The sequence below is a fragment of the Melopsittacus undulatus genome, chromosome 16 (genome assembly GCF_012275295.1).
Source record: "Melopsittacus undulatus isolate bMelUnd1 chromosome 16, bMelUnd1.mat.Z, whole genome shotgun sequence".
Classification (NCBI taxonomy): domain Eukaryota; kingdom Metazoa; phylum Chordata; class Aves; order Psittaciformes; family Psittaculidae; genus Melopsittacus; species Melopsittacus undulatus.
This window is the reverse complement of record NC_047542.1, coordinates 934,118-947,548: the sequence shown is the minus strand read 5'-3', so window position 1 is coordinate 947,548 and position 13,431 is coordinate 934,118. Positions and strand designations below refer to the sequence as shown.

Sequence of the window (13,431 nt, the reverse complement as noted above, 5' to 3'; positions counted from 1 at the left end):
TGCACCAGCACAAGGACAAACCCAAGCAGAACACAGAGCCCTTGTCCCCTGTGTGCCCAGGGGATGGCACAGTCTTGGCACGATGACACTGTTTAAACAGCAGCATGGAGTATCTGGGCACAGACTCTGCCTTGACAGTGTTAGTACTTGAGAAATGAACCGGAGCAGAAGATCAAAGGGGGAGGCTGACATGCCCAATAAAGATCTGGCAAGGGGAAAATTCCACTGGAATATGGACACACATGTTTGTCCTGTCCTGCCAATGGGCAATGTTCCTGCCTCCTAATGTGAATGATAAGAGCATCATCGTGTTGCCTGAGCACATGACATGAGCGATCATGCCCAACAAACAGCCTTTGGGTGTGCCATGGAAGTTGTAGCATGACCAAGAAGCCCAAGATACAGGAGGGGGTGGGAGCCTGTGGTAACTGAACTGCAGCAACCATGAGGTGGTAAACCATGAGTTTGTTCCAACTTGGAGTGTATTGGGAATGCAGATCAAAGCCTGCAGGAATGTTCCCAGAAATCACGGGAGTGGGGAAGGTGGGGGGAGAGCAGAGTCTGAAATCCACCGAACACAGGAGCTTTCCAGAGCAAGCCAGCCAGCACCAGCTCCCACCTTCCCCTTCCACCTGCCCCTTCTCTCCCTCTTCTTCCATCGGTCACTCTAAATCCAGAGCTTTCCCTTTCTCCCAGCCCTATTTTGCAGTGTCAGCTCCAGGACAGCAGGACATCCAGCTGGATTGAATCTGTCTGTCCTAAAAAGAGACCTAACTGCTGGGGCTGGGTGATGCTTTGTGCCTCTGAATTCACTCAGAGACGGTGCCCATTGAAACCAGGGCATCTCCCATAGAAAGCTGGTTCTGTTTTGCCCATGGTGCTGAGATGCTGGTTCAGCATGCATCCCACCAGCACATGCCACCTGGTCCCTACCATCCTGTTCTGAGACCAGAACCCCCAGCCTGGGCTCCCCAAGTTCCACACTCCTGGAGTGTCCCAGATCTATTTAGGGACTTATCAAACCCTCAAACGCACCCAGGAAAGTGAACATCAAGGTGCAGGGCTACCAGGAAACAAGTTGAGAGGCACACTTAACAGTGAATACGTGTAGACTGCTGCCAGCTAAGGCATGGGGGCAGGTAGGAGCTCCAGGGGGGTGAGGACAGACACTGAGCAAGCACAGCCTGGTAGGATGGATGCTGGGAGCAGGCTGAGGATGCTGCACAGGAACACCTCTCCTCTGGGCGAGGACTCCAGTCCTCTGGACAGCACTTCCTCCCATGTGGAAACCAGCAATCAAAAGGAGCAATTACCCCAAATCACAGCCCCCAAGTGACAAATAGCCCAGCCTGCCAGGCAGCTTGCATACTGCAGAGAGGCAGGTTACAACCTGCTCACACACATTAAAGGGACGACCCTGTGCTGTTTATGCTGTCAGAGGCCTAATTATGGGAGCAATTTTCCTTAGATTCCAGAGGGGAGAGACAGGGAGGGAGAGGGCTTGGGCACCCACACATGTCTGCTCTGCCACCGGGCAGTGTGGCTCCCAGAACAACCCAGATCTTCTCCATGACCTCATTGGAATCCACTCTGCTTCCAGCCTGGGTGACACTGCTCAGCCTCGACACCTGCATCCCTCACAGGCAAAACGTGTATAAAGGAACGAGCTTTATCAATGCTAAATGAATATAAAAAGCTTGCCAGCATCTATGCCCAACCTCTTGGGCCTGCTTTGGACTGGCTGAAGATGAGTCTGGTCACAAATGATGCTCACTGTCTTCTTTTGGGGGACACAAGTCAAGTGGGTAACAAGTTTCTTACCTGTGACCATGGAGAAATCCAACCTTGACCTTTGTTTGACCACTTGAGGATCAGATAGTAAAACACATATGCAGTAGCAATTTGGGGTCTTAATAGGTTGTTAAACCTGTTTTCATGATTTCTAACTTGTGGGCACTAGGACTTGGTCCATGTTTCCTTATTGGAGAAACAAGAGGAGAAGGTTCTCCTTAGGTCAAGCCTAGTCTTGAGTCATGGACATCAGTGAAAGGGATGATAACAGTGATGCAGTTTCCAATGTCAGTAAAAATTCCAAATCCCTGCTAATGCCCCAGCCTGCTCTGGGCCTTGCTAAAACCTGGATGCTCTGATTGGGTGATGCTGTGCAGTGGTGGATCCCACAGGTTTCCATGGACAAATTCTTTCAGCCAGTTCTGAACATTGAACCTTGCTCTTTTTTCTGCCCCCCTGTTGGTTCCACTTTTGTTTGTGATTCTGCTTTTCACTTTGTCTTCCTTTCTCATCCCTTCACATTCATCCTCAGCCATCAGCCTTCCCAGGCTGCATTGTCCCTATCCTTGTCTTCCATCTACAGTTATCTCCAGCTGTAACTTGTTCAAGAACCACTTCTGACTTTTCTGTCCTGGTTTTGGACAGATGAGCTGGCTCTACTGTGGTACTACATTGTACTCCCCATCTCCAGCCCCTTCCCCTATCTCCCCTCACAGCAGTGATACCAAACTCATGTGTTGAAGGAACTGGGCCTTAGCTGTGACTACACAGGTCAAAGTAGAGCTGGGAATGAGTAAGTGGCATTGAGCTTTGATGGACAGGACAAAGGAGAACCTGCAGGATGCAGAAACAGGCCACATGCAGAAAAGAGGTGCAGAAAAGGGTCCATGATATAGAGACAGTCCTCTCAGGACCATGCATGAGTGAGCAGAAGGTGGTTCTTCCCCTGTTCCACCCTCACTGTCAGGTGCCTGGCATAGAGCAGGGTCCGTAGGTTGGCCAATGCTCTCAAGCAGAGGTCCCTCTCATAGGCAGCCTGGGCTGTCAAATGGAGCGGGGTCTTCTGCAGGTATCCAGGGCATGATTTGAACCATGAGCTGTCACTGGAAGCTGGATTCAGGGCTAACAAGCCATTATTTTCCTTGCCTGTTCGCCAGCTGTAAGGGAATGAAAGGCAAAGGTTCCCCAAGCGTGTGACCATGGCTCAGCTTGCAGGTGCTGCAGCCTCCTCCCCATGGGAGCTGTGGCAAGATGAATGAATCCTTAAGCCTCTGCAGACAAGGGACTGTCATTACAAGGATGCTGACACATTGCTGGCTCTTCTCTTCACTGCAGACGCCTCTCTGGAAACCAGATCTCCAGGATCCCAGAGGAAGCTTTCTCTGGCCTCTACAGCCTGAAGATCCTGTAAGTAGCTCCCTCCCTTCTGCAGAGCCACCATTGCCACCACCTCCCCAGCCCCTGGTAATGGCCAGCCTTGGTAGATGAAAGCTTCCTTGTCACTGCGGGCAAACCACCCACCCTCTGCCTATAGAGTGTTGAAAGTCTTATCAACAAGGGCTACCAGCAAGTACTTCCCTATGGGCCAGGTTGTCGCACCACTCATGCAGTCACCTTGGGTTTGCATCCATATGACAGTCCCACAGGTCTGTGCAGGGTACTGAGGTGAGAATCCATTCCTCCCTTTAAGAATCATCTTAAAAATCTCCTGCAATAAACATTTCATCCCCAAGGGGATGTTTTGAACTCAGCCACAATGTGAAATTGTTGTAGCTGGTCCAGTTTATACAGCGCGAGCAGGTATAAACCTGCTCCCAGGATTAGAGAGCATAGGGCTGTTTACTACGTCTTCTGAAGATGTAAAGTATGAATCCTGCCCTAAATCTCAGGACTTAGAGATTTATCCATCCCCTGCATTAGGCAACAAATCAAAGGAACTGAGGAAAAACCGCAGCTCTCCCACCCAATTTCAACAAGAGGAACTTTCTCCTCCAGGAACGCGGGAGCTTTTAAAGCCGCTTTTGATCAATTCCTATTTGTGTCAGGCCCAGGTAACTCCTGATGCAGAGTACTAGAGCAGTGCCTCCCTTCTGGAGGCAGCACGGGTTGCACAAAGGGGAGCGGCATGCTTGCTCTGTCCTGCCACCCAATGTACTCCACCACAATGCAACAGCACATTCACCAGTGACCCTGTTGTAAGGAATGGCTTGGAGGCTTAGAGCATTTCCAGCTGGGAAATGGCTGGATGGAGAGGCTTGCCCAAGGCTGTCCTGTGAGAGCTGAAATCAGTGTCCTCATGCTTCAGGACAACCTCATCACCACTCCTCACCGGTGGGGCAAGGCAGGGCTGGGAGTGATTGAAAACGAACCCTCTGCCCATGTCCTCCTCCCTCATCTCCTGTGTAAAACTGGTCCATGGGCAGCACAAATAGCCTCAGGTGTCTTGGTGCATGCAGAGGGCAGTCTGAGCCTTAGACACTGGCAGCCTCAGATCCCTGCTCCATCAGCTCCTCATTTGCCTCTAATCACTCTGTTGTACCCCCCTCCCACCATCCTTCCATCCTCAAGACCTCAAGAACTTTCCCTGGTGACCTGCTCTGCACGGACACAGGCCAAGTGCAGGGACCACAGAGCACCACGAGCTTCCTCACTGATGCACTCAGAGCCAGCTGCCACTGGGTGAAAAGCTGCTGGGACCCCTCTGAGAGGAGCTTCACCAATGGAGGTGGTGGGGCAGGTGGGAGAGGTGTGAACTGTGTAGGTCCATGATCATCATCCCTGGTTCTCCACACTTGTGAAAGGAGAGTATAAGCCGCAGTGGTCAATCCCATCAATCCCACAGGTGCTCACTGCAATGGGGAAGCTTATCCAAGTGGACAACTTCACAGGAGGACCAACACAAGTTCTGGGGCTCCTGGTCCTGCACATGGGTTTGTTCTTGTGTCCAAGGTGTGCTGGAAGGATGACTCTGGGTCCTGCAGCCCAATGAAGAAAACCAAAGTGCTTCATTCAAAAAGAGTGAGAAGGATCAGGGCCCTGGTGATGACCTAAAGGAATAATGAGTGAACTGAGGTTGCTTAACCTGAAGGAGAAGTGAAAGAGGACAAACACAAACCCTTAAGGACAAGCAGCTGCTGCAATAAGGAAGGAAACACATGTGCTCCATATCTGAAACAGGACTAGCAGGTTTTGGAGCAGATGGCACCAGGGACGTTCAGGACAGTTCATATCTAGAACTGTGGATGCTCTGTCAGAGATTGCCTGAGGACTGGCAGTGACAGGCACGGCTGGAGTTGGGAATGACGGCCCCAAACATGCCCAGCTGAAGTCTGTAGGCATTCAGGAGCTGACTCACATCAGTATCAGAGATCTCACCTCTGGTGACAGGAGTGTCCCTCATGGAGACAGGTTGGGGATGGTAACAATATTAACAACATAACTCAATGTGCTAATTGCAGTCATGTGCACGTCCATGAGTGAATGCTCACATTCATCTTGGGCTGTTAGGGGGCCTGGTGCTTTCCCGGTCTTTCCAGAGAATTAGTTTATGCTTAAGAAAGGATGGGAAACACCCTGGGATTTCCTCCACAAACCTGCCTGTGCAGATGGTCCTCTCCCTGCCCTCACAGTGAATCCCAGAGCTACTGGAAGCAGGACTGGATTCTTGGCTCTGCCTCCTCCAGCTGCTTCACTGCACAAAAACCACCTGGAAAGTGGCCATGGAGATAGGCCTGTGCAGAAATCATGCGGGAATACAGCCGGGAAGGCAGGTGTGTGGAGACTTGAAGGAGAGCAAGCGAGGAGCCGGGCTGCCCCACCGCCGGCAAAGCGCGGTGACACGAGATGCTCATACAGCGAGCCTTGAGCTGAAAGTGAGGTGAGATGTGGCCTCCTCAGCTCCCCATGATGGGTGCAGACTGGCAGCTATGGCAGCAATGGGATCTTCTCAGCCGATGGGAACATCCCTTTGTGAAAAGACACTGCGAGTGCACCTCTCCCAGGGGCACTGGCCAACCCGCACCTTCCCCACAGAGGTTGATGCTCTTGGGTCCACGCTTCAGTAGATCAATAGAAACCAGAGCCATAGGCTGGTTTGTCTGCTCTGACAAGGTCCTTCCCTTACAAAATTAACTCTTTAGGCCATGATCTTTCAGCCTCGGAGCTTTCCAGCTGGAATATGTCACCTAATCAGAGTCACCGGAAAACTGGAAAGTTGCCTGAATGCTCCTTACCTCCAAGTGCCTTGAATGGAGCTCCATCTGCCAGGAAGCATCCATCCCAGCTGGCAATGTGACTAAGCCTGTGCTGCCACAACTTAACGCCACATCCCACCCTTGCACATGTATCCCTCTTCAAATGCTCTCTGCAGCACAAGCAGGATTGCCAGGCCTCTTATTCTCCTGGCCAAACACACCGCAACAACAGCAGCACTTACTAGCCAAGGAATCCCACACCAAATTCCACAGGGAAAGACTCCAAGTACAACCACAACCGGAGCCTGCCTCACCCCAAAACGTGGAGGGCAAAATGCCTGGGTGCATCCTTTTGGCTACAGACCCTGCACCCACAGCAGCCAGCTGGGGTGGCCCATGCTGCTGCTCCATTCCTCAATGAGCCTGTGGAGCATCCAGACCCAGCGCTGCCCACAGCCTGCCTGCTCCAGTGTGGTGACTCAGTGCTGCCTCCAGCCGCTCCCATCCACACAATGTCCCAGTGCTATTCATAGGACAGTCCATCCAATAGGAGTTGGATGGTGTGAGCCTGGCTGGATGGCCTTGCTCTACACATGCCGTATTTCCTGGCTGGATGGACTCTACCCTACTGGTCCCTCCTTCTCTTCCCACCTTGAGCTGCAATCATAGCATCTCATGTGGTCCAGGGCAAGCACCGTCTAGCCTGGCTTGTTGAGCATACATCAAAACACCACCAAAAAAAGCCATGTTGCCTCGGGATGGCAGGTCTGCAGGTGGCTTGGGACACTTCAGGAATCCCCACAGACACCTTATGTCTACCTGTGCAGAACAGAAATAACTTTGAAACAAAGGGAATGGGGGGGTATATACAAGAGACGCTCCCATGGGGAGGGAAGAAAAACGTGCAGAGGTTGGAATGTCTTTAATCCCCATGCACAAGCTCCAGGCACAGTTGCCTCAAGCAATAACAGCACTTTGTGCTGGCTGAGTCACTTCAGCCTCCCAAGATGGGGACATTTTATCATGCACAGGCCTGTACTTCTGAGGGCTGTCTTGTGCAAGGATGCTGGTGTGATGGGACCCGATCCCAGCATTTTTCTGGTCATTCAGGCACGGTCTCTGCCAACAAACAATCCTCCTAGTTCTGAAAATAAAACCTGACCTCTGAGGGCTGTGATTTATGCTCTGTCCAGTCAGGTTGCTGTGGGTAGCAGGTTGCACATCCATGTCTGCGAATGTCTGCAAGCTCCAGTATGGCACCTCAACAGTGCCAACCAAAGGTGGCAGTGCACTATCCAGACCTGCTTTTGAGCACTTACTGGCCTGAGTGGTCCTTGCTCACCATCTTCATCAATACCCTTAGCTGGTCCGTATGGACTGGTCCTGTATTTGATAGTGGCTCATCAACCAGCACAGTCCTGTAGGACTTTAGTCATTGATACAGCTGCTTGAAGACAGAAAAATGCACTCAGCAACTGAGAAACTGCACCAGCCAGGGTGGTCATAGAGCTGTGTATGTGGTGATGCTGTGTGCAGCCATCCAGCCAATTCTTTACCCAAGTGGTCCATTCATCAAATCCATGTCTCTGCAGTTTAGAGACAAGGATGTCATGCAGGACAGAGCCAAATACTTTGCACAAGTCCAGGTAGATGATGCCAACTGCTCTGTCCCATCCATCAGTTCAGTACCCCCATCATAGAAGGCCACCGAATTGGTCAGGCAGGATTTCCCTCTAGTAAAGCCATGCTGGCTGTCACCAAGCACCGTGTTGTTTTTCATGTGCCTTAGCATGCTTTCCAAATGGTTTGTCTGTGCCAAATTGGCTTCATTTTGGAACCAGCCCATGCTGCTGGTGGTCTGGAAAGTCAGTCTGTGTTACTGGTTGGAAAAAGGACTTGTAATAGATGGGAGGTGGCAGGAGCCAGCAGTAGTACGACAATGGGTTTTGCTTAAATATTGGCTCCAGATACTTCCACTCACCAGCTCTAAACACTGAGCTCAGATTTCATAGAGCCACTGAGATCCAGTGTGTTTCCCACCAAAAGCCTACCAGCACTTCCTAAAGACCCACTCTATTCAGCTGGGCATCTTGATTTTTAACAAACCTGAATTGTTGAACTCCTGCACTGGGATGCAGGATGCAGTGTCTTATCCCTCCAGCACATCTCAGCTGCAGAGAGAAGCCCATATGCAGGACTAGAAGCCCCTGAAGTTGTGTTGGTCTTTGTATAAAGTTATCCACCTTGATGAGCTTCCCATGGTCTTTTTCCATGCCCTGTGCTCACTTCCATTCCTGAGAAGTCCTCCTGGGTCCTGCCCATTCAGCCCAACAGCTCCAGTCACTCGCTCCTCTGAAGCTTCTGGGTTGGTTTGGGTTTTTCCACAACAGCTCAAGTTGTGCTCCAAAGCCCCTTAGCAAAGAGCTATGAGTGGTTCCTCACCCATTGTGTTCGCAGCTGTCCCACAAGTCGGATAAAAATCTTGCCCACAGGCCAGTTTCCATAGACCCTGCAGAGGTAACCACCACTGGCACACACTGGGAGTTTATTCTCTTACACAAGTATCAATATGGACAACTCAGCTGGAAGCACTGGTAGTAAGCACTCTGGACAAACTGCCGTGGAAAGGCCTCCTTATGGTCACATACTTCCCTCACCAAGCTCACCCCTGGTACCCCTGTACTGCAGGATCCCAGGGCTGCAGCTGACCTGCCAACAGCCTTAAGCTTGCTTAAGAGCCCTGAATGACCAACAGAGCGGTTTCCAACCCCTCCAGCTTTCCAATAGGAGTCCAGAACAGCTTCAGAAACAACCAGTGACATCCTCTGTATTGTGTCAAGGTTCTGGCTTTTTTCTTTTACATAAAGTTTTCTTTTTTCTAATTCTAGGATGCTGCAGAACAATCAGATGAGTTGTATCCCTGCAGAGGCACTGAGAGATCTTCCAAACCTCCAATCTCTGTAAGTCATTAAAAATCACTGCTGTGAGCTGCACAGTCCCTTGGGGGCCCCAGGGCTTCCCAGCACTTGAGTCATTAGTTCCTTTGTCAAGGATGTTCTGTCCCTTCTTCCTTTTCTTTTCCAATTAAAGCAAAGATTACTGTCACTTAGCTTAGAAGGGAGAGGAGACAGTTTTCAAGGAAGGAACATTGTCTGTGTGAAGGATGTTGAAATTACAGCTCCCCATGTGTGCACTGTGATGACAAGGCCACCAGCGCCAATGCATATTTCAAGGAATGCTGGAAAATATCCACCCAGAAGGGGCTCTGTCCTCTCTGCTGTGGACCACAGTGGGGAAGGGACCTGCCAGGGAGCACAGAGGACACTGACCTGTCAACATGTGAGGTGGGCTGTTTTACCCAGATAGAGGGTACCTATGTCAGGGTAGATGTGCTTAAAATCACTTCTAGTGGTTGAGCCAGGAGAAGAAGCTGAGTCTGCAGTCATGCTTTTCCTTTAAAGTAACTATATCCACAGCAGGTTTGTCCTACTGTATTCACTAAAAATCACACATCACTGGGGTAGCTGCAGTTTTCCTGAGTCAGGGCACACTTGCAATCAGACCCTGAATTTAGGCAAGGGTTGTTTGTTAAGTGTATAATCAGCACTACCGAAGCTTGTAAGAGCATCCTGAATGGGGCTGAACCACTGCAAACAGTAGCAGCACAGGGTGGACAGTCACTGCGTCTGAAGGCAGATACAGAACTAAGATGCTCTGCTTGGTTTTCATTGGTGCTGCCATGACTTCTCCAAATGTAGTTGCTAACCTCGGGCCAAGAGCCTCCAGCACAGGTCTGTGTTAGGGAGGTTTCTTTGCTTCCCTCTTTTTCAAACATCTGAGTCATTTTCCACAAGTTTATGAGACTCTTGTGTATTCACTGCCAAAAGTGGAGCCAGCCTGGAACACCTATAGGTCACCTACAGCGTGGTTTCCAAGCATTACCAGTCAGACTACCTAAGACCCAGTGTACTCGTGTTGCTCAGACTATTTGTTTTCCATTCAGAAGGGGAAGAGCCTTCATAGCACATCATGACCATTGATGAGTTACCATCCTTGTGTAATACTCCTCATGGAATATTAACTCTCTGCTTTGCAAGTTGGCAACACATGTAAAGCAGGCAGGAGAGCTGAAAAGGGGGGTGAAAATGGGAGCCAGAATGAGTGGAACAGAGAGCTGTACTAGACAGAAAGGGATTGTGCGCTGGTTATTTTCTTGCTCTTTCAGATATTTGCATTTGATGTCCCCATTCGTCATCCTGGGATTCAGGCAGGATTTGAAGGGAATGTATCTCTTATGGGCAAACTGGCACAGGAGAGGATAAACAGTACATAAGTCTTTCCTCAGGTTTATGACAGAAGCAGCCAACGAAGTGAGAGAACAATAGCTTTGAACATAGTTCTACCAACAGGACTTACCAGGCAATTCAAGGATGAGGTGGCCAAACAAGTGGGACAAAATGGGAGGCTTCATAACCATTGTTGGACAGGGGGAGGTTGGTATTTATTGACTGCATGGCACCAAGTTAAAGTTGAAATGTAGCAGAAACCTAATGCCCAGATGAGGCAATACTGGCTCTCCAAGTAATGGAAGGTACTGAAGGATTGTTCACAGGACAGCATGCAAAAAAAGCTGACTTTAGACTCAGGCAAGTTTAGGTGAGGTTGGAGGGTCAGGGTGTTCCCCTGTGGATGCTCTCCAAGAGGATGTTCCCATTGCCCCAATACCTTTTCTGAGATGCTGTCCTGAGTTTTGGCAATCCTAGTTCAAGCACACTAACAGGGCTTCCTCCTGCAAACGCTAACACAAGGGCTGGGAACACTGCAAGCTGAGCAGGGGTTTTCACTCATCCACTTAACTCTGTGCCAAGGGCATTTGCTCAAGGACACCCATTCCCTGTCATTTCATGTGCTGACCCAAAGCTTGGCTGCTCCAGGCTGGCTGACTGAGCATCACCGAGTATCATTCACCAGTGCTCTGGGCCGCTCCTCTTCCAGAGGGAAGCATCCACTTATAGGGGTTCAGCACTTCCCGATCAGAGGTGCTGGTGATTTGCTCTGCCCCATGGATGCCAGTCAGCCTGAGGAGGCAAGTGTCAAATCCACCCCCCTCCACATCAGACATACCTGTCCTTACAAACACCCCTCATCTCAGGTCCTCTGAAGCTGCAGCCATGCCCGTGGGGCCAGAATCAGACCTGCCTTGCTCCCTGTCAGCTACAGGATGCGGAGGCATCACTGCCTGGAGCCCGAGCTGTCAGGAAGGAGACCTTGGCAGGAATCACTACATGAACACAAAGAGGAATTTAGATTTCAAAAGAAGAGAATACAACACTGGAGCCTGAGCTTCCTACCAAGCGTGAGGGAGCCTCTTCCCAGCAGGCTTGCTTTATCTGGGAAGCATGTTGGGAAACCTGGTGGGGAGGATTAGAGAGAACATGCACACCTGATGGCGATGCTCTGAGCCCTGCTACGGGTGCCAAGGCTTTACGTAATGCTCTGATCCAGTTGTGATCCCCTGGCAGAGTATCTGGTTACCAGTGGTTTATAGGTGCAGTAACAACACACCATGTGTATTCTGGAAGAGTCGTGTGTCAGTCTAATTAACGACTTTGTGGTTTGTGAGCACTTACCTGGAGCAGATGGGCACTGTGTCTGTTCCTCTGCCAGGCAGAAGGAGTCCAAGGGATTTCAAAGCGAGCAGGTGTTATAAATTATAATTACCAGGCTTGCAGAGAAAGCAAAGAGAAAAGAAATCTGATGGATTAAGAGATCAAGATAAACTCTTGGGTTTTCTTCTTCAAATACTTATGGAAAGTGATGAGAATGGCTGGCGCTTTCTGGAGTTTCTCGTGCTTTGGGAAGGTGCTAAACGTGTATCTAGCTCATCAGGTGGGTGTTGTCTACAGCAGTTTGGAAGGGGAAGGGGGCCTGGTGCCAGCCAGAAGAGTGTCAGAGCTTTTCCAGTATGGGTGGCTGTATGGTGGCCCCAGGACACACCTCAGACAGTGTGGCTGATCCAGCTGCTGTTCCATCTGTATATGGTTGCAGTGGTGATGCCTGAGGAATAAAAGGCTCTAGGGAGAGGCTATAACAGCCTTTCAATACTTACAACAGCTTCCAGTACAAGAAATCTGGAGAGGGACATTTTACAGAGGAATGAGTGGGACAGGAGGGAAAGGCTTTAAGCTGACAGAGGGGAGATTTTAATTACATATTAGGAAAAAATCCTTCCCTGTGAGGGTGCTGAGGCACAGGGTGCCCAGAGAAGCTGTGGCTGCCCCATCCCTGGCAGTGCTCAAGGCCAGGTTGGACACAGGGGCTTGGAGCAGCTGCTCCAGTGGAAGGGGTCCCTGCCCGTGGCAGGGGCTGGAGATGAATGAGTTCTAAGGCACCTTCCAGCCCAAACCACTCCAGGATTCTCTGATGGACCTACACCCAGGAGGTCCCATTCTCTGGCATCCTGGCCTTGCTCTTGTTTCAGTTCTCCTTTCTCTCTCACAATCTTTGTTCAGCACATCCATCATCCATTCGAAATGTTTTCAGGATTCACCCACCACTCTGGCACAAATCTGTTGTTCCCAGCAGAAGTCAGCCACAGCCCTGTCCCATCAGCACTGGTCCTGCTAACATCACCTTCCCATTCCAGATGGGAAAGCATGAGAGCAGGATCTGTCCTCTTTACATCTGTCCCGAAGAAGGATTTGGTGTCTTCATAAGCTGATAGGATGCAACCTGGAGGACAAACAGTCTCAAATACATTGTTCTTATAAATACTGCAAGCACTTTCATGTTTTCTAAGAAAATTTCCCATTATATTCTGATTTCACTCCAGAATTACTTGACTCATAACCTCTTAACATTAAACCAACCTGATCTACATTCCCTGCATACAGGTTCCTCTTGCCTCTAACTTAAAACAACCCAGTTCCCTGAACCCATTCGCTTGTCACTTCTCTGACATCTTTAGCAGGAAGCTTTTGGACTCTTATGGAAATGCACTAAAGACTACTTCATCCCCCGTTCCTCTAGGCAAGTAATGCTTTTTATACATATGGCCAGAGATTAAAATGCAAAGGATGAGTTATAGCAATTTGAGAACGCATGGACTTTGATGTAGACAAAGGCAGAAAGCTCTTCCCACCTGATCAGATTCTCACAAGCATATAAATTCTTATGACAGAAGGAAGCAAAATATTTCTTTGGAATCAGCATGGCCTGGAGAGCTCAGTCCATTCATTCCTTGTTTCACTTCTTTGATCTGTTGGAGGTGTGACAGTTTGCTGTTAACAGCAATATTCTTCTCTATCAATCACAAGTGATGCAGTAAGCTTTAACAAAGGTGTTGTTTCCAGTGGGTGTTTAGAAGAGAAAAGCCATGCAAAAAAACACCCCAAACCAAACAGAAATCTATGAAGTCAATGTAACATTTCAGAGCCTTACAATCTGT

The 13,431-nt window shown here is 49.7% G+C and overlaps 1 protein-coding gene across 2 annotated transcripts in view; it reads left to right on the top strand.

Annotated features, from left to right (window-relative positions):
- The window catches only part of LGR6 (leucine rich repeat containing G protein-coupled receptor 6), a 106,363-nt gene that overhangs the window by 47,662 nt on the left and 45,270 nt on the right, over nucleotides 1–13,431 (top strand). For both annotated transcript variants that reach the window (XM_005141001.4, XM_031054768.2), the window contains exons 3-4: nucleotides 3,127–3,198; nucleotides 8,873–8,944. In XM_005141001.4, coding sequence (XP_005141058.3) covers nucleotides 3,127–3,198; nucleotides 8,873–8,944 — 144 coding nt within the window. The remainder of the gene's footprint in view (nucleotides 1–3,126; nucleotides 3,199–8,872; nucleotides 8,945–13,431) is intronic.